The sequence below is a fragment of the Protomyctophum parallelum genome (assembly GCF_964188405.1).
Source record: "Protomyctophum parallelum genome assembly, chromosome: 2".
Lineage (NCBI taxonomy): Eukaryota > Metazoa > Chordata > Actinopteri > Myctophiformes > Myctophidae > Protomyctophum > Protomyctophum parallelum.
Genome location: NC_139699.1, coordinates 64053960 through 64080211, shown reverse-complemented (window position 1 = coordinate 64080211; position 26252 = coordinate 64053960). Strand labels below are relative to the sequence as shown.

The 26252-nt window shown below is 48.1% G+C and overlaps 1 protein-coding gene across 1 annotated transcript in view; it reads right to left on the bottom strand.

Moving 5' to 3' along the window:
- Positions 1-26252, bottom strand: part of LOC310879152 (genetic suppressor element 1-like) — a gene marked incomplete at its 5' end in the record, with an annotated part of 50552 nt that overhangs the window by 22820 nt on the left and 1480 nt on the right. Inside the window, 7 exon segments of the mRNA XM_083793596.1 lie at positions 4209-4572; positions 5555-5925; positions 6484-6663; positions 8610-8654; positions 8656-8808; positions 10381-10550; positions 18674-18891. Coding sequence (XP_083649722.1) covers positions 4209-4572; positions 5555-5925; positions 6484-6663; positions 8610-8654; positions 8656-8808; positions 10381-10550; positions 18674-18891 — 1501 coding nt within the window.

Here is a 26252-nt window from a genome sequence, read left to right as displayed (position 1 = left end):
GTTGTCTAAAAATTTAGGAAACACACAGAAAACGGACGACATTTCCATCTAGGAAAGGACAAACCTCATTGAAAAAAAATATTGTCATGACATGGAATGATTATTAATAAAATAATGTGTTATTAACAAAATGAGGCTTTTATTCACAAAATGTGATGAGAACATGAACAGACTACTGCATATAAATCAAATATCAGAGATAACCAAGAGGCCAATACTACTGAAATGAATAAGCCATATCACAGTCTCATGGACTGGTACAAATAATAACATACCTATAAATTACAGTTTTGGAAACAAACATATGTTTCCTACTTAATGGGTTCAGGCTCTCTGGACATACTTGATTCCAAATCAAGAATCAGGCTTCATTCACCAAATGTGAATTAGTAACAGTGCAACAATGTATTAACCCTTGGACTACCAGTCCCAATTTTTTTGTTTGGGTAACAAATTGGCATATTTTTAATTCATCTTTTTAACATACAAGAAAGATCTGGTGGATTGAAGAGATGTTTTTCTTTTTTCATTCATTGCAAATGTATTCTCTCGATTCGCCACCAGATGGCGGGAAAGCATCATTATGCAGATTTTGGCTAAAATAGACAGATCTTCCTAAGTCACTTCCGGTTCAACGATCAACAACAACCTGTAGTATTTTGACCCTAGTCAATAGCTTGGCTGGTCCGGATTGCTAAGCTAATGCTATATTTTTCATAACTAAGTCAAATTTACCTCAAATCAACCCCAAAAGATCGCAAAATATCACATTTTTTACAGCGACGCACATAGAGACGGCGCGCGTGCACGATAGCGCACGATCACGCGGATTTCGGCCATTTTTTGGTAAATTACATCCAACATTAGTGGTATTAGCGAAAAAATATTAATTTTTGCTCTTTTGACCCCGCAATAACTGATATTGATTGTCATTCCGTTTTTTCCGTTAACGGGAGGTTTAGATTTTTCGATTAATTCCGTTTTTTCCGTGAATTGTAGGCCAAGGGTTAAGTACAATAAGTCATTGGCTGATTGGCTTCAGTCAGTGGCTCACAAACACAACAGAGAATCATGAATATCTTCTTCCAGAGAGAGAGAGAGAGAGAGAGAGAGAGAGAGAGAGAGAGAGAGAGAGAGAGAGAGAGAGAGAGAGAGAGAGAGAGAGAGAGAGAGAGAGAGAGAGAGAGAGAGAGAGAGAGAGAGAGAGAGAGGGAGGGGGAAGGAAGGGGCCAAGGGGGAGAGATAGAAGGAGAGGGAGAGAGAGATGGGAAGGGGGAGAGATAGAAGGAGAGGGAGAGAGTGAGAGTGAGAGATTTCTTACTTAATGTGACACTTAAGTCTGCATTTTCCCCACGCCTCCGACAGTCATGCATGCATGCATGGGTCTCGTCAATGAAAGCGTTGCGCTGTTTTTACTTGATAATTCCCATTGCACTTTCACAGATCCGAAACAAGCCAGGAGGATATTCTTTGCACAAGCACAAAACATGCTGCTTTCTGTCCGCGCCCGTAACTTGTTTGCACTTCCTCATGACAGTCGGTGTTGTTTACCGAACGCGAGCCGATATACAACTGCACAACGCGTCGTGGATACATGCTGCAGCAGTGCTTGTGGACTTGTAAATCGACAACAACAACACAGCCACTTTTTGTCAGCAGGAAGAACAAACAGCTCAGTAGCGCATGATCGCATCGTGTGGTTACAAACGCTAGAAATGACCTTTCTTCACTGAAAGCAGAACAAACATATTTTGTATTAGTATGACCATGACAGGCCGGTGGGCCGCACGGACATGTTGGACTACTCAACCCGCGGCCCGTTGAGTAGCACTGCACTATAGTGAGAGGGACTTCAGAGAAGGGTCCACAGAAGGAAGGGCAGGGTGAAATGGTGGAGATCGTCTTGATGGACAGATAGACACAGAACTGAAACAGAGACCTGCATCTCTTGTGTTTTAGTCACGCCTCCATATATGGTCACACATCGTGACACCATGCCTCCATATATGGTCATGCATCGTGACATCATGCCTTTTTTTAATGTTTTATCCCACAATTTTGTAACCTATTTGTTCACCCAGTGTCAATTATCTAATGTAATCTTGGGCGCTACAATTCCTCTGGCAACCTGGGGGGGGCAGCGCACTGACCTCATGCTTCCTTCTATGCATGAGGAGTCCAAGCTGCTTCTTTTCACCTGAGGGAGAATTTCCCCAGCCGGACGTAGCGCGTGGAAGTAACACGTTATTCTGACCAGTTCCTTTCCCCGCCATCAGGCTGGCCAGGGGGAGGTAGTTTAGAGAACAGGATTACGGCATGTTTTTGTGAGGGTACCTACACTAGTGGGACACAGGGAGAACATGCAAACTCCACACAGAAGGGCACTTTCACCAACCCCGCCTCGGGTATGGGCACTGATGACGCAGAGGAGAGAACACACCCCCAGTGCCCACAGCGTTCCCAGCGGGAGTCGAACCCAGGACTTCTATCTGTGAGGCGACAGCGTGAACCCCATATATGGCTATCTCCATATATGAAGATCACGACACTGACCTCATCTAACCCCGGATAACCATACATGGTGAAGACTGGATCATCACCTAGATCTGCATATATGGAGTTGGCCAGCAACTCTACATCGGACCTCAAACCTCAAACCCTTCTTAGATCTTTATATATGGAGCCGACATGTTCTGACATGTTCATCTGACCTCATCAAACCCTGTACACTCAAGACATGCTCCATATATGGCCAGTCCAGAATACATTCCATATGTTGATCTGACCAACCCATGACAAAGCGCCATCGCTCGCCCAGCAGTCTGCCGTCACCCATGCGGATATGTTGATCTGACCCCCCAGGCAACAATAATCTATAAGCTCACAGCACAACATGGATGCGACGCGCCGTGAGCTTTTCACTGGCGTGCTCCGCTGTCGTACGACGATAGCTTAAAGTGACCACGCGAGGCAGAAAGATGGACCGAGCGCTCTAATAGACAAACACTCTGTCCAGGCCGCTCGTTCCAAATCAAACCTGGCAGTGAGCACAGGCCGGGCCTGACCAATCGCATTACTGCCACTGCCTCCTGTTTTGTGTGCACATTGCAGTCAGTGTATGTGTGTGTGTGTGTGTGCTGTGCTCTATCTGCAATCGGTAGCCTGTGGGCAGTGATTAGACTGGACTGTTACTGATAGCTGATGTGTTGTGTTGTGTTGTGTTGTGTTGTGTTGTGTTGTGTTGTGTTGTGTTGTGTTGTGTTGTGTTGTGTTGCGCTGTGTTGTGTGTCCCCTGCAGTACCAGTTCAGCATTAACCCCAATCATTAAACCTAACTTCACAATACCCCCCCCCCCCCCCCCCCGTCTCTCTCGCACAAAGCAGGGTAAGCAGAAAGCTTATGCTGTGCAAGGTTGAGAGGATTAGCCGAGAATTAGCCTTTGTGTATCTTATTGAGCCGTCCTGCTCGCTGCTGCTGCCTGTTTTTAAAAGCCTCATCCGCCACACGGACGAGAGAACGAGCCGTCGGGAACCTGCCTTGCGGCTAAACGCTGTCGTCTGTCTGCTTGTCTGTGCTGGAAGGTATAGCAGGGACAGAAATAGAGCAGATGGGAGGATTCTGACAGGGAGGGTATGTTCTTTTCTTTCAGTGCTGACAAACAGACTTCTGAAGCCTGCAAAGCTTAGTGTGGCTGGTCTACAGAGCTACAACTGCTTCCATCAGGATGGGATAGATAGATAGAGATAGGATAGATAGATAGATAGATAGATAGATAGATAGATAGATAGATAGATAGATAGATAGATAGATAGATAGATAGATAGATAGATAGATAGATAGATAGATAGATAGATAGATAGATAGATAGATAGATAGATAGATAGATAGATAGATAGATAGAGAGAGAGAGAGAGAGAGAGAGAGTCTGTCTTTGTACACAATCATCTGTAAAAAGACATGGGCAAGATAATTCTCTGATGAATTACCGGTAAACACCTTGGGATGTATAACCAAAAATGTCCCTCATAATAATTATGGGGCTGTGGTATAAAACTCTTAAAGGTAAGAGGATATGGAATCAGTAAATGCAATGGCCTCAAAAGATAAGTCAGTCAGTGTGAGTCGGTGTGACTGTAAATCAAGTGTAAATGTGAGTGCGTGTGCGTGTGTGCGTGCATGCGCGTGCGTGCGCGTGTGCGCTCTCTAACCTGTGAGCCTCCGTGCGGTGCTCCGGTGCTCCATCGGCGTTCCTGCCCAGGTCCAGGTGCTGCTCCAACACCTGCTGGCGGAACTCCGACACCTGGTACTGGCGGTCTTCCTTCTCCTGACGCAGCTTGCGCTGCCGCGCCAGCCAGCGCTCCTCCTCATTGGTCCTCTGGAGCAGCAGGGCCGACGAGAGCCCCGCCCCGCCGGGCACGCCCATGTAGAGGCCGCCCACGTGGTGGGCGGGGACCGAGACCAGGCCGGGGACGACAGCGGAGGCGTGATGCGGTTGGACGATGGCGGACGAGTGAAGACCCGGCGGGATTGGCTTGGGAGCCGCGAGGGCGCCGCCGGGCTCTTTGGTTTTGTCTGGTAGTGGTGGGGACGAAAGCAAGGCCAGTGTGTCAATAACCCATTCTGGACGGAACCCCTTTTGGTGTTTTTTAAGCATTATGGTATACTTGAGAAACAAATAGCAGATCTACAAGCTACGAGCTTCTTTTTTTTTATCGTGATGTGGCGCAAATCTTTGAATATATTCTTAGAGCCAACATTTTAACTCAAATCGTTGCTTCTGGGGGTGTCCCTGGAACAACATATTTTCAGATGGGGGTCGGTGGCCTGTTACATGATGTTTGGGGTCCTTGACATGAAATATTGAGCACCACTGATATAGAAACATAGGGATTTCAGAAAACTGTTAGGATTCAGAAGACTTTTTTTTTTTTTTTGACGCCAGGCCTAAATGGGTTCATTTCTGTCCACAGATGGTAGCTAACTCGTGCCAGCCGGAAATTGCTGAGATTACTACTCATTCACCTCCACCATATTTTACTACATTGTTTCACCCTGCAGAAAAGTAGAAATGAACAGTGATGGCCTGGTGTGAACTCTCTTTACGTAGCCGTTGCTCTGGGAAATGGCACCAACGCTCAAAGAAATAGCCGTTTGTTATCTAACCAGACAGTTTACATTGTCACACTTTTAGACCATATCCGTGGTCATCATATTTCATAATTGTGCATCTTGATTTCATTCACCCGTTTGATTCCCATTGCCGCGTCCGTCCAAAAGCAGCTGGTTTTGATTAGTAGAACTACTACTTTAGTATTGTATCTGAAGATAGTATAGGTTAGAATTAAGCCACACAGCAGTAAACTGGTAGAGCTGGTTGACTGTCTGGCTTGTAAACAAACAAAGTCCATGCGTCGTGCGTGCTGCATGCATGTAGCAGAGCTACCGGCCCATGCATCGCCTGAAGGGATGCGACGCTATGATCGGTTCAGATACTCAAACTGAAACTTCAAAATAAAATGCCCAAATTCCACCATTACTCTATACTGTGTCATACCGGTCCGATTGGGGGTGAGTCTCTCGGGCTTGGTGGCCGTCCGGTCCTCCTGGCCTGCTGCCCTCATGGCGTGGAACTCGGCCAGGTAGTGGCTCTCCATGGCTTTGGACACTTGCAGCTCCTTCTCCCTCTGCGCCCGCTCCTTCTGCCTCTCCAGCTCCCGCTCTCTCTCCCTCTCCTTCTCCCTCTCGCGCTCCCTCTCGCGCTCGCGCTCCCTCTCGCGCTCCAGCTCCTTCTCCCGCTCGCGTTCCCGCTCCCTCTCGCGCTCCCTCTCGCGCTCCTTCTCCCTCTCGGCCTCGCGCTCCCTCTCCTTCTCTCGCTCGCGCTCTCGCTCTCGCTCGCGCTGCCGCAGCTCGTCCTCCATCTGCAGCCTGGGGAGGGGGCGAACGACAACAGGGTGGGGGGGGGGGGGGGGGGGGAGAGAGAGAGAGAGAGAGAGAGACAAAGAGTGATGAGTTGCTCCATTAATCCATTTTGACCTGGCGACGATTCTACAAATGTATTCTAAATCCTGACTGTTTTTTGATGTCAGTCGTTCTCAAACACTTTCATGTCACTTTTCACGATTTTTCATTTTTCATAATTCTTCAATAGCTACGATGACAGTTTTTAAAACTGTTATGGTGAGCTCAGCTGTAAACCACGTTAGCGACCATAATATGAAAACTATCTATCACTTGGATTTAAACATGGAACCTGCATTAGGCGCAGCATTAGGTGAGTAATTAATTGTATAATGTGTTGGACATTTGTGGTTGTGTTAGTGATAAACGGACAGCTGCTGCAGTGGGATCCTAGGGGAAAAATGCATGGGGAATTATTTCCTGGGTCTGTCGTCGTCATAAAGGGGACGGGACTGCGACACTCTATACAAACCTGTGTGTGTGTGTGTGTGTGTGTGTGTGTGTGTGTGCGCGTGAGGACCTTACCTCTCAGAGATCCTCTCGGACTGCAGGACGGACAGCGAGGGGTGCGTGAGGTCTCCGGGGTAGCGCACCCCGGGCAGATGCATGTGAACGGCCGAGGGGTGCATCGGTGGCATGCCGCCCCCTCCCTGCAGCTGGTAGAAGGGCGACCTCAGCGCCGACAGACAGAACGGGTCGTCCATCCTGTGGGAGGGGGGGGGGGAAGGAAGGAAGGAAGGAAGGAAGGAAGGAAGGAGGAAAGGAGGAAAGAGAGAAGAGAGAGAAAGACGCATGGATTGAATCACAATAATATCTTATGACATGAAACAGTGTGCCCCCACACACTACTGGCGCCGTTCCCTAAACATATTAACATGTATTAACATGTAAATACAATTATGATGTTTTAGTGATATTTACTCATATACTGCCAATCAGGTGAAGAAATCACAGCTTTAAACGCCTGATTTTTATATTAAATATCCGAGACCATAGGGGTTTTATGGAAGATACTTCTGCACATAATCCTATAGTTTGCCCACTAGACTACTTTGGCTTATTCGCTTATATGTCTAAATAGAAGAAATGCTGGCCTCCCCAGAATCCAAAATGACATGAAATCCGTCGTGGCGAATGAGAACTTCACTGACGGAGACGTCAGGAGAAAAGGCCACGGCGCGATGCCTTGCCCTGCGGTGACAGCGTGGTGGTGTTCATTCCTCCATTAACCTGAGTTATCTCCATCTCCCTCTGACACACGCTCCTCCATCTCTCTGTGACGAGAGACGTGCTCTGTCAGATAAAACCTCATCATCTATCTGTGCGTGTGTGTGTGTGTGTGTGTGTGTGTGTGTGCGTGTGTGTGTGTGTGTGTGTGTGTGTGTGCGTGTGTGCATGCGCCATGCATGGTCACAGAGAACGGAACATCCTCTCATTAACTCCATTACAGTGCAGTGTGTGATGGGTGCTATACAACTACAGGCCTCAGATCCCGCTAGCTTGACAGACTGGGGGCACGCAGGCTGTCTCGCAGCCCGAAGCAAGCAACAATCCCCCCCCCCCCCCCCCCCCCACCCCTCTCTCTTGATGCACACACACACACACACACACACACACACACTATAGGGTACGTCCGCATCTAGGATGCAAGAGGCGCTGCAAACCATGCCTTATATTGACAGCTTGGAGTAGTCTAGTAGTGTGCTATAAATATGCTGGGGGTCTGTAACAAAGGAATCCCCATGCAGAGCAGCTCACCTGTTTTGATTGATTGATTGATTGATTGATTATGTATTAACAGTATGCAGAATGGTTACGTTTCAGACGAAAGCACAAGTCAATACAAAGACTGTTAACTGTGGACGACACATGATAAAAGCATGACACTTGTTTACAACGGGGTCCACCATTTTCAATTCATCAGAACATTTAGAGACGTAACCTTATCTAAACCTGGCTAAGGCCAAAGAAATTATCTTTAATTTCCAGGAAAAAGGGGATTATGCCCCCATCCCTGGTTATCGATGACCAGCCTGTCGAAAGGGTCGACAGTTTTAAATTCCTTGGCACCACTATATGCTGCTCCTTGAAATGGGAAGTTAACACTAGTAACATCTTGAGTAAAGCCCACCAGAGGCTTCACTTCCTACGCCTCTTAAAGAAGTTCGGTGTGACCGGGGAGGCGTTGGTTCACTTCTACAGAGCCACTGTGGAGAGTGTCCTCGTCTTCTCAGTCAGTGTGGTATGGAAACACCACCGACTTAGAGAGGAAACGGCTGGAAAGGGTGGTACGCACAGCGTCAAAAATCATTGCCTCAACCTCCCATCCGTCTCCTCTATCTACACACCATACGCACTAAGCGCAGAATGCAGAAGGTGATCGCCGACCCCTCCCACCCTGCCTGCTCTCTTTCGCACCCCTGCCCTCAGGTAAGAGACTCGGTCTCTAAAGTGCAACACCTCCCGCTTCAAGAACAGCACTTATCCGAGGCTGTCTGCCTCCTGAATGCTGGCCCTCTTTTCACTCGCACTTTACAGCGTGAAACTGCTTTGTTAAACGATGAACTGTGATGAATTTGCTATTTATTTATTCAACATGGATCGTAACGTTTTGCATTCTTCTTATTTATTGGTCCCGGCAGGTAGCTCACCTGTAGGACGTGAAGGAGGGGTGGGGCAGGTAGCCGGGTGGTAGTAGCCGCTGCGGCTGCTGCGGTGGCGGGGTCCAGGCCCAGGGGCAACGAGGGCATCCGGAGGGCGTCCTCGGCCGTGGCGTAGGGCCGGAAACCACGCAGGTACTCCTCGGGCACGCCCCCGGGCGGCACGCCGTGGGTCAGCTGCCTGGGCAGACTGAGGGAGAGCACAGGGGAGATTTAATCTGAGTCTAATTTAGCCGTAGTGCTATTTGGTCTTCTGAAATTGGTTAGTCTTAGTCTAGTCTTAGTCGACTAAATATCAAAATCCTTAATCTTTTAGTCTTACAGGTCTCTATTTTCGTCCATGCTAAACCCCCCTTATGCCTAAACGTCTTTGCCTTTTTTGTTTTGTTTTTGTTGAAAGACATGATTTTTGAATAGTTAAAATAGCCAAACTACAAGTTCACAACGTGTCGATGTAGATCGGCTACTATTCAAAAACTGTTCAAAATAGTTTAAAAAAATGGTTCAGGGATAAGAGGTTTAGCATGGATGCCCTTTGTCTTAATGCAATGTTAATTTTGCCAGAAAGGATTTAGTCTTAGTCTTTTGATATCACACCATTTAGTATCATAGTCCTATTTAGTCTTGTTAAATTGTTTCGTCTTAGTCTAGTCTAAATATCAAAAACCTTAAGCTTTTAGTCTTAGTCACAAAATGAACACTGAATTAAACGTGGGAAGGAAGCATGGATGGAGGGTATAGAGCGTCGCAGTCCCTCCCCCTTTCAGAACAACGAACGGCCCAGGAAATGAAAACGCAATGCATTTCCCATAGGCAGTTCTTATTTAATTTATTTAAAGACCTTTTAAGCGTCGTACGAAGCAAACTCTTGTCGTGACAAATCATGACAACACAAAGAATTTTTCGGGCCAACAAAGAATTAGAAAGTAGAAAAAAAACGGCAGGTTACAACACTTTTTTTGTTGTTTTTCTTCTTTGTAATTATTTGTTTGGTCCAAAATATTGTGTGTGTTGTCATGATTTGTCACGACAAGAGTTGGCTTCGTACGACGCTTAAAAGGTCTTTAAATAAATTAAATAAGAACTGCCTATGGGGAAATGCATTGCGTTTCATTTCCTGGCCGTTCGTTGTTCTGAAAGGGGGAGGGACTGCGACGCTCTATAGGATAGGAGTATTACGTCAATGGCTCTCTCACCAGACAGACACAACAGCACCATCAAGACCAATTAGTGACACATTGTCTGCTATTGACGTATATACGTGTTTTAATAGCCATCTGTGAGTGATGTGTATATATATATATATATATATATATATATATATAATAATACATACGTTTTATATCGCTTATATGGATCTGAAACGCCACGCAAAAAAAACGTAACTTTTTGTCCTGAGCCGGTTGCTAGGCAACGCTCTTGCTCTCCCCTTCACGCACGGAACGTGCTCACGCATGCATAGACTAGAGCGGGGAGAGCGGGGGAAACGGAAGTACGTATTTGGGTAGTAATCACCCCAATTCGGGGGATTACTTGTCGACCACTCAAGTGTCGACCACTTAAGCCCTATACTTTGTCCTACGATAATAATAATGAAAATAGCCGGCCTACCGGCTCACAACGCCTCCCGTTGCAACAGTGTGTGAGCTTGTAGATCTGCTATTTGTGATACATTTCTTAAAATATTTGTTTACAAATCTTCGGGGATGCCGCAGGGTGAAAGTGTTTTTTAACGATAGGTATTAATCCAGTTCACACTCACTTGAGAGGCTGGAAGCGCGAGTCCTGCATGACGGCCCCGGGAGTGAGGCCAAAGGCATAGGGGTTTCCCAGGAGGTGTGCAGGGACCGAGGGGCCACCCTTATCCTGCTGCGAGAGGGCCCCCTCTGGCCCCAGACGCTCTCTACTGGCCCCACGTGGCCCAGAGTCAGCCTGCAGAGAGACGGAAGAGAGAGAGGCTTTATTAGTCATTGTTCCGGAGGGCTCTGTGACCGATACGGCTGTCCACACTGGGGGGACGACGACGATAGAATAGGCCTGTTTGTGGAGAGAATCCCCCCCCCCCCATCCCTCCCTTCCAGTCAACCCCCCCTCCAGGCACCATACTCCTCTCTCTCTCTCTCTCTCCTCTCTCTCTCTCTCTCTCTCTCTCTCTCGTCTCTCATCTCTCTCTCTCTCTCTCTCTCTCTCTCTCATCTCTCTCTCTCTCTCTCTCTCTCATCTCTCTCTCTCTCTCTCTCTCTCTCTCTCTCTCTCTCTCTCTCTCTCTCTCATCTCCTCTCTCTCTCTCTCTCTCTCTCTCTCACACACACACACACACACACACCTCCCTGTGAAACAGAGCGATCAAGAAGCTCTCTCTGATGAGGACATAAAATGGAGGAGAGCAACAAGACAGATAGCAGGGCATAGAGAGAACAGCTAAGCCTCCTTAGATACAACAAGGAGCAGCGCTATTGTTCTAGTGACGGATGAGATGTGATGTGTCGCTGGCGAATCTACAACCCCAGTGTGTCTACTGAGATGTTGACTTTGATCTGTGTCTGCGTGCGTTGCGTGTCAGTTTGTGTTGCTGGTGTGCCACAAAGTAACATCCACTGCATACATCTCTCTCTCTCTCTCTCTCTCTCTCTCTCTCTCTCTCTCTCTCTCTCTCTCTCTCTCTCTCTGGCAGCAAGCCTGAGCTCACTTACCAATCCCACGAGCAGCACACACAAACAGCCAGCGGGCTCTGTAGCACGCTGCTATGGAGCTACAAAGGCGTCCTGCTGAGGCAGTGGGAGTGCATTCTCTGAAGCTTTGCTTTCCCTCTGCCCACAACAAGCAACAATCGCGGAAACAAAATGCGAAACTTAACAGACCTAAAGAGTACGAGGTAACTATTTATCGGGTGTGTGTGTGTGTGTGTGTGTGTGTGTGGGGGGGGGGGGGGGGGGGGGGGGGGAGTGTGACGTCAAGTAGGGCAACGGAGGGGGAAAAGAGGTGGAGAGATGGAGGAGGGGGGAGTCATGGCCCTGGGATTATTAGAGAGAGAGAAAGCGGCAGCCATCTTGCCACCGGGTGCTGATGATAGACTTTTTCCGCGATACTGGCATCGGTTACTCGGGCCGATACCACCCTCCAATACCCGTACTCGGTACTCGGAACCGGCCCCCCCGATACTTTGACCCGAGTACCAAAACATCCAATTGACACTAGGCTGAACGAATGCAACGATCTACAAGCATAAATGACAACTAACAAGTGTAAAAAAAAAAAACACAAGAGTAAAGTACTCGTATGATACTCGGTATCGGCGAGTACTAAAAATGTAGTACTTGTACTACAAGTACAAGTACTACAAGACTTGTACTACAACTCTGAACTACTGAATGATAAAACAAAATCCCATTTAGTGAGAAGCTCCTGTTCTGGAGCCAGTGACCCAGGCTGACACTGATGCGCCAACATCTAATATTAAATGGCTCTAATGTTTTGGGCTCCCTCTCTCTCTCTCTCTACTCTCTCTGCTTACACCGTCTCCCTTTCTTCCTTTCCTTCCCCCCCCCCACTATGTCTAGTGTTACCGCTTGTTCCTTGTTGTTTGTCACGCTCCACCGGGCAGCCAGGCACACTGGCAATCTTCCCTCCCTCCCTCCCTCCCTCAGACCACCTCCCTCCGTCTCTGTGATACAGCTCGCTCCCACCCAGGCCCCTCCCCTCCTAATGGCTCCATGAGCACGGGGGGACGGGGGGGACGGGGGGGTTGGTGGCCTTTCCCTCTCGATGTGCAGCCATCCGGAAAAGTGGTTCAGATATGTCAAAAGAAGTCAAAATCAGAGACCCGTCCGGAAAAAAAAGGGGGAGACGCCGCAGCCCCCTCCTCACCTCACACGTCTCCTCCGTGGCTGCTCGCCTCGCCCCACACACACACACACACACACACACCCCCCCGCCTGTCTCTCTACTGACTGACTGGTGGCTGTCTGGGAGTCGCATAACCTGACTATTAACACAGACCAGAGTCAGACATTACCACTGTAATTTGTGGTGAAACAACCAGACATTTTGTCCCATCCATACATCTCGGGAATTGTTTAGCACGTGCACACAGGCACGCGTGCGTGCACACGCACCCACTTACACGCACACAGGTCCTTTTTGCTCACGTCTCTCCCAAACACCATGAAGATGTATTAGCAGAGACTCTACAAGGCAATAACGATGCCTAGCCAGTAATATGACTGTAAATCGGGTCCATTTGGTTCCATTTGTACACTCTCAAGAGTTCAATTAACAGTGCTTTTACAATACAAATTGGGGTCTCAAGAGATAGAAATGCCATTAAATGGGGGTCTGTAAACTACTGCATGACAAACTGGGGGTCCTTGAAATTAAACAGCTTGAGAATCACTGCTAGAGACGTACAAATCTTCTCTCGTGGGGGTCCCTGGCATGTATTTTCAAATGGGGGGTCTGCGGGCGAATTAGTGTCAATTTGGAGGCCCTTGACACGAACACCACTGGTCTAAACCGAGACCTCTGAGGGTCTGCTCTAACACCCGGGGGAATGACGGCAGCAGCCAGTTTTAATCTGTCGGAATATGTTCAGAGACAAATGGAAAAGGAGTCGGATTAGTGTTCATTCCAAAATGGGACTTGTGGCTCTTGTTTAGAGAGCGCTCCAGTGTGGCCTGGTGAATGGCGAGCAGGGATGTGAGAGAGATGCAGCTTCTGAGCAAATAAGATGCACTTTATCCGATCAAAAAGTGGATCCAAGGGAGTGACATAATCGGTCCCGATGAAAAGCACATTTGGACGCTGTAAGGACGCAGCCGTAAAAGTTGTCAATTTCTTCTTCTTTTTTTTCTTGTAATTTTTATCCCATCATTTTGCAATCCATTTTTTGACCAGGGGGAGGCCGTTTAGAGACATGGGTTACTGCGTGATTTCTGTGAGGGTGCCACTACCTACCTACCCTATAGGTACCTACCTACCCGAGGCTAGGGGACATGCAACAACACACAGAAAGGCCCTTTCCCACCCAGGGTATGGGCACTGATGGCGCGGAAGTGGTCAATTTCTACTGGCCACGGTGAAATAGTTTATAGCCACCGTCTGGTGACTCCCTCAGGTTCTTTATTTATTTATTTATTTGACCTTTATTTATACAGGTTAAATCCCTCTGATAAGATCTTTTTACGAGGGAGGCCGGTGTTTACTAACACACCTCACTGTCACAGGAATCCACTGCATCCATTCAATAAATGAATGAATGAGGCAACAACCTGTGTGCATATCAAATTAGCCCTTCGCCAAGTCCCTCCCCAACCCGTCCTTATCCAATAGGCACGTTAGCAGCGAGGAGGAGACAGCTAGGGCAAGCTGTCCTTCTCTCCAATTGACTTGTTAAATAACGGGATTTCTCCATATAAATAATCGGTCATTTCAGTACCAAGAGCATCAAAGTGTCTTCTAAATCTAGTCAACCAGGCCTGCAGTAGGCTATGCACTGGAAAATGTGCATGACATGATTTCAATAAACTAGAAATACGAGGAAATGACAGAGGGAGAAACAGTATAAGAATAAACTTTAATGAGGCCCAATGGGAGTTTTCATGTTGCACGGTGAGACTGTGGTCATTAGTATTATTGCCATCACCTGGGCGGGTCAGTCATGTAACCTTCTCGACGTCAAGCTGTATGTGTGTTCAACAACACAGTCCATGCAAAATAACACTGACAGCTTGTCCTGCATATACTAAAGGTTGCTAAACTACTAGGACAATCGCTTTTTGGGGTAGGGTTTAGCGAAGGGCTAATTTAACGTGTGTTGTTGTTGTTATTGTGCTTTATGTCTTTGGACTAAGCCAAAAACCTCCTGTATGCATTTTAAAAGACAGCTGAGCGAGGCTCTCTGTGCGACCGTTGCCCCACTCGGGGAGGCTTGGGAGACCCTGTGCTTTTGCACACTGCTCGTTTACGCCTCTCAGGTGTAGCCATGAATCCAAATTGCCAATTAAAAAGCAATTAGAGGCAACGGCGGGAGCAGACTCCTGCAGTCATTAAAGCAGAATTCCAATGCAGCCATCTTCCCTCCCTCTCTGCTTCAGCCTTGTTCCCCTCATCTCCACCCATTAGAGAGAGAGAGAGAGAGAGAGAGAGAGAGAGAGAGAGAGAGAGAGAGAGAGAGAGAGAGAGAGAGAGAGAGAGAGAGAGAGAGAGACAGAGAGACAGAGAGAGACAGAGACAGAGACAGAGAGATAGAGAGAGAGAGAGAGAGAGAGAGAGAGAGAGAGAGAGAGAGAGAGAGAGAGAGAGAGAGAGAGAGAGAGACGCTTTTACATTTGTAAAAAAAAAAAAAAAAAAAAAAGCTGAATGGGGACCACAGGGCAGCGCCACAGCGAAAACACAGGGCAAAAACTAACTGAACCGAACAGCGAGGACAGAGGACAGACAGGAGTGGGGTTGGGACAAGGGACGTAGAGAGAGAGAGAGAGAGAGAGAGAGAGAGAGAGAGAGAGAGAGAGAGAGAGACACGGAATGAATGAGTGACAGGGCAGTGAAATCTTACTCTAATGTCAGCATGGGTCAGTTACCCTCCTGTCCCGGGGAAAGGCCCTTCCTCACTGGTGATTAGAAGAGCAAGCAGAGGGCCAGACAGAACTGTCTTTGTTTGAGAGGGGACGTTCGGTCTGTCTGTCTGTCTGTCTGTGTGTGTGTGTGCATGCGTGCGTGCGTGCGTGCGTGCGTGCGTGCGTGCGTGCGTGCCCCCTTTATGGCCCCTGTGTCTCTTGTGTGACCACATGCGTTCACCAGAGCGACACAGTGTAAACACAGAGGAGATGCTCCCACCCACCCCCCATAGCCCACCCACCCCTCGTCCTATCTCCTCTCACCCTCATGTCCGCCTCATATCACAGGGTGGGTCACCCCGAGCTATCGGAGGCACCACAAACCCAACAATGCACCCAACAACGTGCTCAGTCCCCTCCCGACCAGACCACCTGACCCCTGTACGGTACGGTACACCCACGCAGGACTGATCTATATCAGTGCAGGTTTTCAGCCATTTTCATTTCAAGGCCACGTTGTTTATTTGGCATTTGAGCCACGGACCATCATTTTGATGACATTTAGCTTCTCTTAGAACCGAGACTAAAGAATATTTTGTTGTTTTGTTTGTTAATGATTTGTCCATTCAATGCCGTGTTGAAAATAACTATTTTACATTCTCTATATAAATCGTGTCGTTACTTTCTGTAAATTAACTAATGCTGGAACCCTTTCAAGTAGCTAGGGACCAACTGGAACCCTCTCAAGTAGCTAGGGACCCCCTGGAACCCTCTCAAGTAGCTATAGGGACCACCTGGAACCCTCTCAAGTAGCTAGGGACCCCCTGGAACCCTCTCAAGTAGCTATAGGGACCACCTGGAACCCTCTCAAGTAGCTAGGGACCCCCTGGAACCCTCTCAAGTAGCTAGGGACCACCTGGAACCCTCTCAAGTAGCTAGGGACCACCTGGAACCCTCTCAAGTGGGACCCTTTGGAACCCTCTCAAGTAGCTAGGGACCACCTGGAACCCTCTCAAGGAACCACAGGTGGATGTATGATCATACATCAGAATACATCATCTCATTCTGGCCAATCACAATTTGCGTCCTCACTTGTGTCTTCGATGTTTGCATTAACACTCTTTTCTTTTTTACACGAAAACTCAAAACTAGTCATAGGTGATGGTAGCAAAACAATGTTTACACGAACCCTCAGCGCTTGGTCATTGATTTGGTCTAATTTTTTTTTGGATATACTGTCAGATATGAACCGGCGACTTACAGGGTTAAATTAAGCCAACACCACACCACCTGCCTCACTTCACAGCTCTCTTCCAATACGCTGAGCTCTCTCTCTCTCTCTCTCTCTCTACCTCTCTCTCTCTCTCGGTCCATCCTGGCCCCAGCTGACCCTTGATCTCTGGGAGATCACTGCTAATGCGCGACAGGCCATGGAGGGTGAGAGGAGGTCAGCTGGGGCCCGCAGGCGAGAGAGAGAACAATGGGCCCTGGACGCTCCCACACACACACAGTCACATACACGCGCACACGCACGCGCACACGCACCCCCTCTCCCCAATATCGGAGGGGGGGAAACCGCCAAAGTGATCCGTGGCGGCGGCGTTCGTCGGACTGCTGTCCATAACTGCGCGGTGCTCGTCCTCGACCATTAGCCCTGAGCTGAGATAAGAAGGGCTTAAAGCAAGACCATAATCCATAATCCACTCCTTATCAAAGTAGGCAGTTCTCTCTCTCTCTCTCTCTCTGTGTGTTAAGGGCGAGGGGGCCTGTAGGGGCAACGAGGCACAGGATGCACTTGACTGTGGGTGAAGAGGATGATGTTGGGTGTGTGGGTGGTGGGTGATGGTGGTGATGATGGGTGGGTGGGTGGTGGTGGTGAGGGAGAGGAGGGGAGGAAAGGCTGCAGGGTTGGGAGAGAGAGAGGGGCGGGCAGGGAGGATAGCTGGGCCAAGGGCGAGAGGGGTGTGGAGGGAAGGGGGGGGTGGGGGGAGGGGGTGGGCCACAGATGTTAGCTGCCGTTGAGACTGTCACCTCGTCGGCCCGGTGGCAGCTGGCGTTGTTTAACACACAGCCAGCACCATGAGAGAGGGAGCAGAGACAGAGTGTGTGTGTGTGTGTGTGTGTGTGGGTGCGTGTGTGTGGGTGTGTGTGTGTGTGTGTGTGTGTGTGTGTGTATGTGTGCGCGCGTGCATGCGAGCGTGTGTGTGTCGGGGGGGGGGGGAGTTAGCCATTCATAGTGCCACCAGCTATGTCAGATGTACATATGCCACAGCTAGAGGTGACAGGTCAAGCTGGAAAATGCACTAATCCCACCACGGGAGCCTCTGTGTGTGTGGCTGTGTATGTGCGTGCATGTCTGTGTATGTGTATGTGCGTGTCAGTGTTATGTGGGGGTGTGTATACTGTGTCGGAGAAAGGCGCGTGTTGACATGCGAGATTAAAATGTTGCATCGACGGTCCAAAAAAACAAAGACACAGAGCTGCGACTGCCCCGCACACATCACATCCACAGAGCATCAGAGGTTTTCAACCCTTTTCACATTACTCATTCTGCATTTGAGCCACCGCCACGGACCACCATTTGATGACATTTAGCCTCTTCCGACCCAAAACTCTGAATATGCTGTCGGATAGGATTGTGTCCACAATTCCATGCTGTATTGATACCATTGGTACCATAGGAGAGATAACAGGCAAACATTGATCAAAATAACAATTACTTTACATTCACTAACTGTGTAGACTTCTTGTAAATTAAAGATGGAGTGCCACAATTTTTGTATTTTTCCAGTTTTTCATGTGTCTATGAGTTGACAGTACTTCATTAGACACCCTGGAGTCGTTTTTATGTGCAATGGTGTATTAACATTGTATTTAGGGTTTCTTCCTAGAGGTTGAACCCTTGACAGTCAAACGGGCCAATGAAATAAACAGTAATTGCGAACGCAGTGAGCCACTTACTATGACAGCAGGGGCTGAGTGTCTGTGTGTGTGTGTGTGTGTGTGTCACGCTGTTATGTCACGCTGTTACACCACCGGCCCGCCACCAGAGGGCGCAGCTGTGGCACGCACGCACGCACACACACACACACACACACACACACACACACACACAGGGCGCAGCTGTAGCACACACACACACAACCACACACACACGAGCTGCGTTCGCTTCACGCGTTTGCGCGTCTTACTTGTATAGTGACATCACATTATCAGCCCCTCCCCTAACCCCATCCCCCTTTATCATACAACTACAGCTGTGGGTGCGGCTTCAGTTCAGGTGGATACACTCTCAAGAAGAGTTAAAGATCTAATAAAGGTCCGTTTGGTTCCCGACTCTCCATCATTTAGCTGGAGACCACTGTTGAAAACCACTTGCCACGCATCGTACATCACAGTTTTCTCATGGACATCATGTCCAGTTTTGTCCACAGAGCTCTGTCTCACAGACATCGTGAGCTGTGTGCGTGTGTGCGTGCGTGCGTCTGTCTGCGGTCTCACCTGGCGTCCCTCATTCCTCCACAGGCCGTTGCTGGTCTTGGTGGGAGCGATGGTGACTACGGGCGGGGTGTTTGGCACACTGTGGCCCCCGCTGGGGACCAGGACGGGCCCTCCGGGGCCCACCAGGGGACCCCCCCTCTTGGGCGTGCTGACCGGAGAGCTGTGGTTGGTGGCCGGGGATGACACTGGAGAAGACTCACTGCTGATGGACGAGCCAGCTAGAGAGAGACAGAGAGAGAAAGTGAGCACACGGTAAAGGTGTCATTAGGGACGTTAATTATTATGGATAACGTTCACCTTATAGATCAGGCTTATCCAGCTGGGTTCTTATCGAGCCCACTATCGAGCATTTTCTATTATTTCGTGGAAAGACGGGAGACAGTTATTCTGAACAGAACCAGTATCTTTTATTAGGGCCTTCAAACACAGTACTTTTCTAACAGACGGAAGGCAATTGACCTTTAAAATAATATTAATGAAACTGTTAACTGGTTAATATGTGTACCATCACTTTAAAAGTGTAATATTGTTTACCCGGACAGCGCTGGTTGCCAGGTATAATACATTTGTAGAACAGTCATGTTCAATTAACTCTGTAGATCTGTAATGTAATGTAGATCTGCTATTTTTGAGCATTGTGTTGCCATTCGACTGGCGCAAATGCGTTGTGAACTTGTAGATCAGCTATTTTCACCAGAAGGAGAAGAAGAAAAAGGAACAGAAAAGCCACGCACCACGCACGCACACATACACACACACCGCCAGATGGATGGATGGCCCGGGGCTGTCATTACAAAGTAACAGAGATCAGGATGAGTCACACAGCATTGACATTGACACACACTGCGGGACACACACGCACACACACACACAAACGCCCTGTCGTCAGCTTCTATTCCGTCGACTGACTCAAACTATGACGAAAAATGTTCTGCGACTGACTTTTTTTCAAACTAAATACACGTGACAATTCCGTCAAAACAGAATCTACACTAACATTTGAGGGGAGGGACTATTGGAGAAGTGATAGAACTAAAAGACCTTAAAATAATTTTGTGTGGTTGCACACTCGGGTGTTGCGCTCTGAAAATAGCAGATCTACAGGCTCACAACAATGTGAGCTTGTAGATCGGCTATTTTCAGCATGCAAACCAAGTGTAAAATTGGCCATTACGACTCCATCAAGGAAAGCCAAAATACAACTTTTTCGACAAAAAACAACTCTATATTTCATATCCCACGATTTTGCAAACAAAATAAAATAAAAAAATCACCCAGTGTCAATTTTCTAATGTTACACTGAGCTACACTTTCTCTGCCAACCTGGGGGGCAGCGGACTGGCCTCATGCTTCCTTCTATGCATGAGGAGTCCAAGCTGCTTCTTTTCACCCGACAGGGGAGAGTTTCCCCGGCCGGGCGTTGTGTGTGGAACACGTTATTCCGACCAGTTCCTTTCCCCTCCATCAGGCGCCCCTGCTGGCCAGGGGGAGGCAGTATAGAGACCATTACTGCATGGGCACTGATGACACGGAGGAGAGAACACGCCTCCATCGCTCACAGCGTCCCCAACGGGAATTGAACCCAGGACCTTCTAGCTGTGAGGCGACAGCACTACCGACTGTGCCACCGTGCCCCCTAGCCAACTGAAACTAGACTAAAACATTTCACATGACTAAAGTATGATTAAAACTAATTGGAATTTTATTCAAAAGACTGGGACTGGGACTAAATCTAAACTTTGCTGTCAAAATCAGCACCCCATCCACAGCCCTCTCACATCAAAGAAGCATCCTCGCTGAAATGAACTGTACGGTGTGTCGTGCATACAGGCAGGCAAGACACAGGTATAAAAAGACACGCTGCCTCACACACACACACACACACACACACACACACACACACACACACACACACACACACACACACAATTTACAATTTAGGCATTTAGCAGACGCTCTTAATCCAGAGCGACTTACATTTAAGCAAGAACAAAAGCATGGGAATACATCACATAAAAGTATTTATCATGAAACATGCGTAAGCTAAGAAAGTAACAGTGGAATATCTATATAATGAAACTATACATACACTATACATATAAACTATACATATTTACTACTATGCTATACATATGTACTATGGCGTGCTATGACTAAATACAATACAATTATAGTGCTGTCTACATAACATGCTATAAGTCTGTATAAAATGCTATCTAAGCCAACATAAATGCTATCTAAGGGGTTAGGGTAAGTGCTATGGGCCATGATGGAGTCTGAAAAGGTGGGTTTTCAGGCTACGGCGGAAGATTGGGAGTGATGCTGCAGTTCTGACTGCAATGGGAAGTGCATTCCACAGTTTTGGAGCCAGAAGGGAGAAGAGTTTGGGACGTGTGGAGCGTTGTCCCGGCATTTTTAGTGAGGGTACTTCCAGCTTCCCACAGCGCGCGCACGCGCGCGCGCACGCACGCACGCACGCACGCACGCACGCACGCGCACACGCACACACACACACACACACACACACACACACACACACACACACACACACACACACACACACACACACACACACACACACACACACACACACACACACACACACACACACACACACACACACACACACACACACACACACAGCCCAGCCCTGCAGGGAGAGCACAGGGTCACAGTCTGGTCACATGGCTCGCATACGATAGGACAGTGTCTGGTCACATGGGTTGCATACGATAGGACAGTTTGGTCACATGGCTCTTTGCGGGCACACAAAGCTCTCGTATAAGATGTTCGCATACATGCACACATTCACGTGCACTGCACACACACACGCTATACAGTCTTGAGCCTAAATCATATTCTTTTAGGATTTCGTCGAAATTCCCAAACTCCGTCCACATAGAATGCAAGTGTGATCTTTACTGCCGTTTTTCCTCTGAATTGAGGCTCAGATTTAGGTGATATGAGGTGAGGGACGATGTTAGGAGCTAAGTAAATAGAATCTGCGCGACCTCGCGGTCATATCAGCACTTATGATGCTAGCGAAGGTGACCCATGCACCGGTGGATCGAAAATGGCAGAATACTACTTCCGGGTTCACATGTGGTCTTCTTCGCTGCCTTTTTCATGCGTTCTGTTGGCCCCCGTTCTGCTGGCCCCCATTAGAAAGTATAGGGAGGGAGACCCCCATAAGAGAAGATCTTTACGGCTCTAGCAATGATTCTGAACCATTTTCATTCAGGTTTGACCTGAATTAGGCCACGGTCCTCCCATTTAACACCCTGAACGCCCAGGCGTATTTAGGACCATTAAATCAGAGCGCCCAGCGATTTGCAGCAACGGAGCACATTTAGCGACGCACCAGGCGCTATCCCGGATGCTCTGAAGTATAGCTTGATGTAGCCAAAACACCCCAGAGACGACCGACAACAATGGGAGGTATGATTAATTCTAACGCGACTAGCGACGGGACCACGATGGCCCGTCTAAAACGTACAGTAATCTTGGCTTAGAATTGGACAGAATGTTTTAGACCAATATACAAATCTATATTGTAAAATCTAAAATCAATCGTACACAGAGGCAGTAACTCAGAGTGTACAAATGGAACCAAATGGTTCCATTTGTACACTCTGAGTTACTGACCCATAAGGGTCCGTTTGGTTGCAAATCATCACTTAGTTACAGGAACTCTCTCAAGGACCCCTAGGGGTCCCCGGACCCCACTTTGAGAACCACTGACCTACAGAGTCAAATCTGGGGGTATTCATTTAAACTGTAAAAGTATAAAAACTGCACCACGACGAGCAGTGAGGGTTTGACCTGACCCTTCCTCATGAAAAAAGTAGTAACCTTTACAAAAGAAAAACTAGCAAAAAGAAAAATACAAGCATAAAAGGTATATCGATCCGTATAAAAACGCCTCGTCCGGACTTATATCATCACTGAATAATGGACGGGAATCAATAATGGCAGGAGGTGAAAGAGAATCTATGGGCTGGGTGAAGATTAGGCCATGGGGGGGGGGGGGGGGGTCAAGAAGAAGAAAGAGAGAACGAGAGAGAATACATGCGAACTCATTCAGCGCCACAGCACCATCTGGTGGAGGGCTCTCGCCGCCACAAGTTCATTGTCAATGAGCGAAGCTTTTAATTTGAAAGCCGTTTTGGCCGGAAACAGGAAGTCAAAATGTTTCGCGATTTCGTCATTTAATTCACCCAAAACATACTTTTGGTAAGCGACATACTATATCGTTTAGATAAATCTGATGCAAACCGTGCTTGTTTTTGGCCAAAAAGAAGAATCCAGAGATATTTTCGTTGTAAAGCATAAGCCAGCGGATTTTCCATTTGCACTTTGAGCTGTTTGCATCCACCGCATCGAAACAGGAGTGATATGAGGGGAAACTGGACGCAGCTGATCACCGTAATAAATTGTTATTAAAAATAGGTGTGATAAGGCGCCATCGGTGCCGAGGTACATGCGAAAATAGGCGTCAAAAGGCGCACTTGGCGAAGGGTGAGATAAGAATGAAAAATGGGGACAGAGGCTGATTGAAAACAAAATGACAAAAAAAATGACACACAATGAGAGTGCACTGCAAAAACAGGTATGAGGTAAGAGGTGGGGGTGGGGGGGCAGAGCTGAGAGATGTGGAGTGGGTGCGTAGGTGTGTGTGCGTGTGTGTGCACTGTGCACGGGCCATAGCTTGTCTGCACAACAGCAGCAATTAGTGCCCCCCCCCCACACCCCCCGCTACCCATCACCTCAGAGAGCCATTACTCTCCCCCTACAAGACTCTACTAGGCCAATCAATAGCAGCCCACTCAGCCTGGGGGACTACAGCTACACTTAATACAGCTCTAATGTCACAGCCTATTCAGTCACACAGCCCAACGCACGCACACGGACACACACACACACGCACACATGGGGTGGGACAAAGCAGACTTGAGGGAGTGAGGAGGTAGAGAGAGAGAAAGAGAGAGAGAGAGAGACAGAGAGAGAGAGAGATCACAAGAAATCCTGGGCTGCTGAAGCTCCTTCTAGTAATAAACCTGTTCTCTCCCCCTCCCTCCCTCCCTGCCTCCCTCTCTCTCCACCGTGGTGCTCTCGGTGGAGGGGGGCAGAGGAAGACCATAGGAGGGAGGGAGGGAGGACACACTGAATAATTGAGAGGGAGGACGTAGAGAGGGCCTTCTCTCACAGCGTACTGAATCCGTGTACACTTCACAAGCTACCTTATACCGTGCAAGCGCACGCACGCACGCACAGAGCTATTATTCTCCATCCCACTTCCACTTATATGCAGACTCGCGCACGCGCACACACGGAACGTTTTACACAGCCTGCTCCCTTTTTTGTTCCCCTTCTGTTTGTCAAACAGGCTGCCTCGCCTCGCCTGCCTCCCAGCCAGCCAGGCAGCAGAGATGTCAGCCTCTGTTTGCAATGCATTTTTCATAAACACATTTACAACGGTTACGGCCAGTTAGGGCAAGGGGACTGATGTCTGATGTGTGTCATGTATATGTAAGAGTGTATGTACAGTATGTGTGTGCACGATGTACAGTATGTGTGTGTGCACGTACGTCTGTGTGATCCCTTTATATGCTTGCGTGAACTGCGGATAGTCACAGGCGAGTCTTTTTAGTCACTTCTCGTCTCCCCTCTCTACTCCAATTGTCTGTCTGTCTGTCTCTCTCTCTCTCTCTAAATTGGATTGGTGCCCTGATCACCAGGCCAACGGGAGGAAAAGGAAATCATAAGCAATGCGAGCGATTGGCAACAGTATGATGCAATTTGTTCTGACATAAGCACCCCCCCCCCCCACAGCCGAGATTAAGCTGGCTGCTTGGGTGGCTAGCTGGTTAGCTGACAGGCTGGCTGGCTTGGTGACTAGCTGGCTAGCTGACAGGCTGGCTGGCTGGTTGGGTGGCTAGCTGGTTAGCTGACAGGCTGGCTGGCTGTCTAGGTGACTAGCTGGTTAGCCAACAGGCTGGCTGGCTGGTTGGGTGGCTAGCTGGCTAGCTGACAGGCTGGTTGGCTGATTGGGTGGCTATAACTGGTTAGCTGACAGACTAGCTGGCTGGCTGACAGGTGGACTGACTTGCTGACTTGCTGGCTGGCTGACAGGTGGGCTGACTTGCTGGCTGGCTGGCTGGACCCAAAGCACAGCCCTGGTCCCTAGAGTCACAGTGAACCAGGCTCATCTGCTCTCTACCTGCACATCATTAGCTCTACTGTGCACGTACGTGCGTGACTGTGTGTGGTGTGTGTGTGCATGTGTGTGAGTGTGTGCGTGTGGAAGAGAGGGAGGCACGGCGACTCAAAGGAGGAGAGACAGAGAAGGAGAGAGAGAGAGAGAGAGAGAGAGAGAGAGAGAGAGAGAGAGAGAGAGAGATTATATAGGGAGAGCAGGACAAAGGGAGCGAAAGAAAGCAGGAAGGAGAGGAAAAAAATAAGAGGCAGAGTGCTGTCTCAGTCCCGGGCTGTGGGTGATTAATGTGAAGCTGCTCTCTCCTCTATTACCACCAGTCCCCCACACCCCCCACCCACCCACACACCAACACACACACACACACACACACACACACACACAGCCACCAACAAACAAACAAGCGACGTGGTTAACAGCCGGGGCGTCCCAGTGCAGCCGCCACTCCTGACCTCGTTTGTTCTTTCTGATCCCTTTGATTCAAAAGAAGGAAGAAGACACTGAACTGTAGTGGTGGTGGAAGCTTGCATGATCATTACGCCTTCATTAACCACTTTTCAACCTCCTGGCGTCCCTCTTTTGGGCCATCATTGTTCTTAGAGTTGTTTTCCGATACCGATACTGGTATTGGTACCACCAATTTACAATTTAGGCATTTAGCAGACACTCTTAATCCAGAGCGATTAAGGGGGGAGAATAAGTGCTTACGCAACAGAAATTAAAAAGTACTCGTATCGGTACTTGGAGAGTACTAGAAATTAAGTACTTAACTACTCATACTCGGTCTGAAAAAAATGGTATCGGGACAACTCTAATGTTTTTGAAAAGGTTTTTAAAGCGGCTCATGCGAGCTTGAAGATGTTATTACGTTAGTGTGACGCTGTCACGCGACAAAGTATAAAATAGATAAGAGGATGTTACTGTGCACAAGTACATTTACTTAAGTATTGTACTGTACAATTTTGAGGTATTTGTACTTTACTTGAGTTTTTCCAATTTCCAATACTTTTACATCTACTCATTTATTTGAACCCTTTAGTTTGATTTTTGATTATTATTACAGAACACACATTAACCACTTCAGCCCTACATACATTTAACTCATCAAGATTTCTTAAACATTTGAAAACTTGAAATGAGACATTCTGTATAATTTTATGCCACGTTTGTGACCGAAATGTATACAGGGCTGAAGTGGTTTGTAATAATAATAATCCAAATCTCCAAAGTAACGAAAGGTTTCAAGTAAATGTAGTGGAGTAAAAGTACTGGAAAATGGAAATACGCAAGTAAAGTGCACCTCAAAATTGTACTTAAAGGGCCACTTCACCACTGGTCCTCACTAATGTTCATGATAAAATAGCA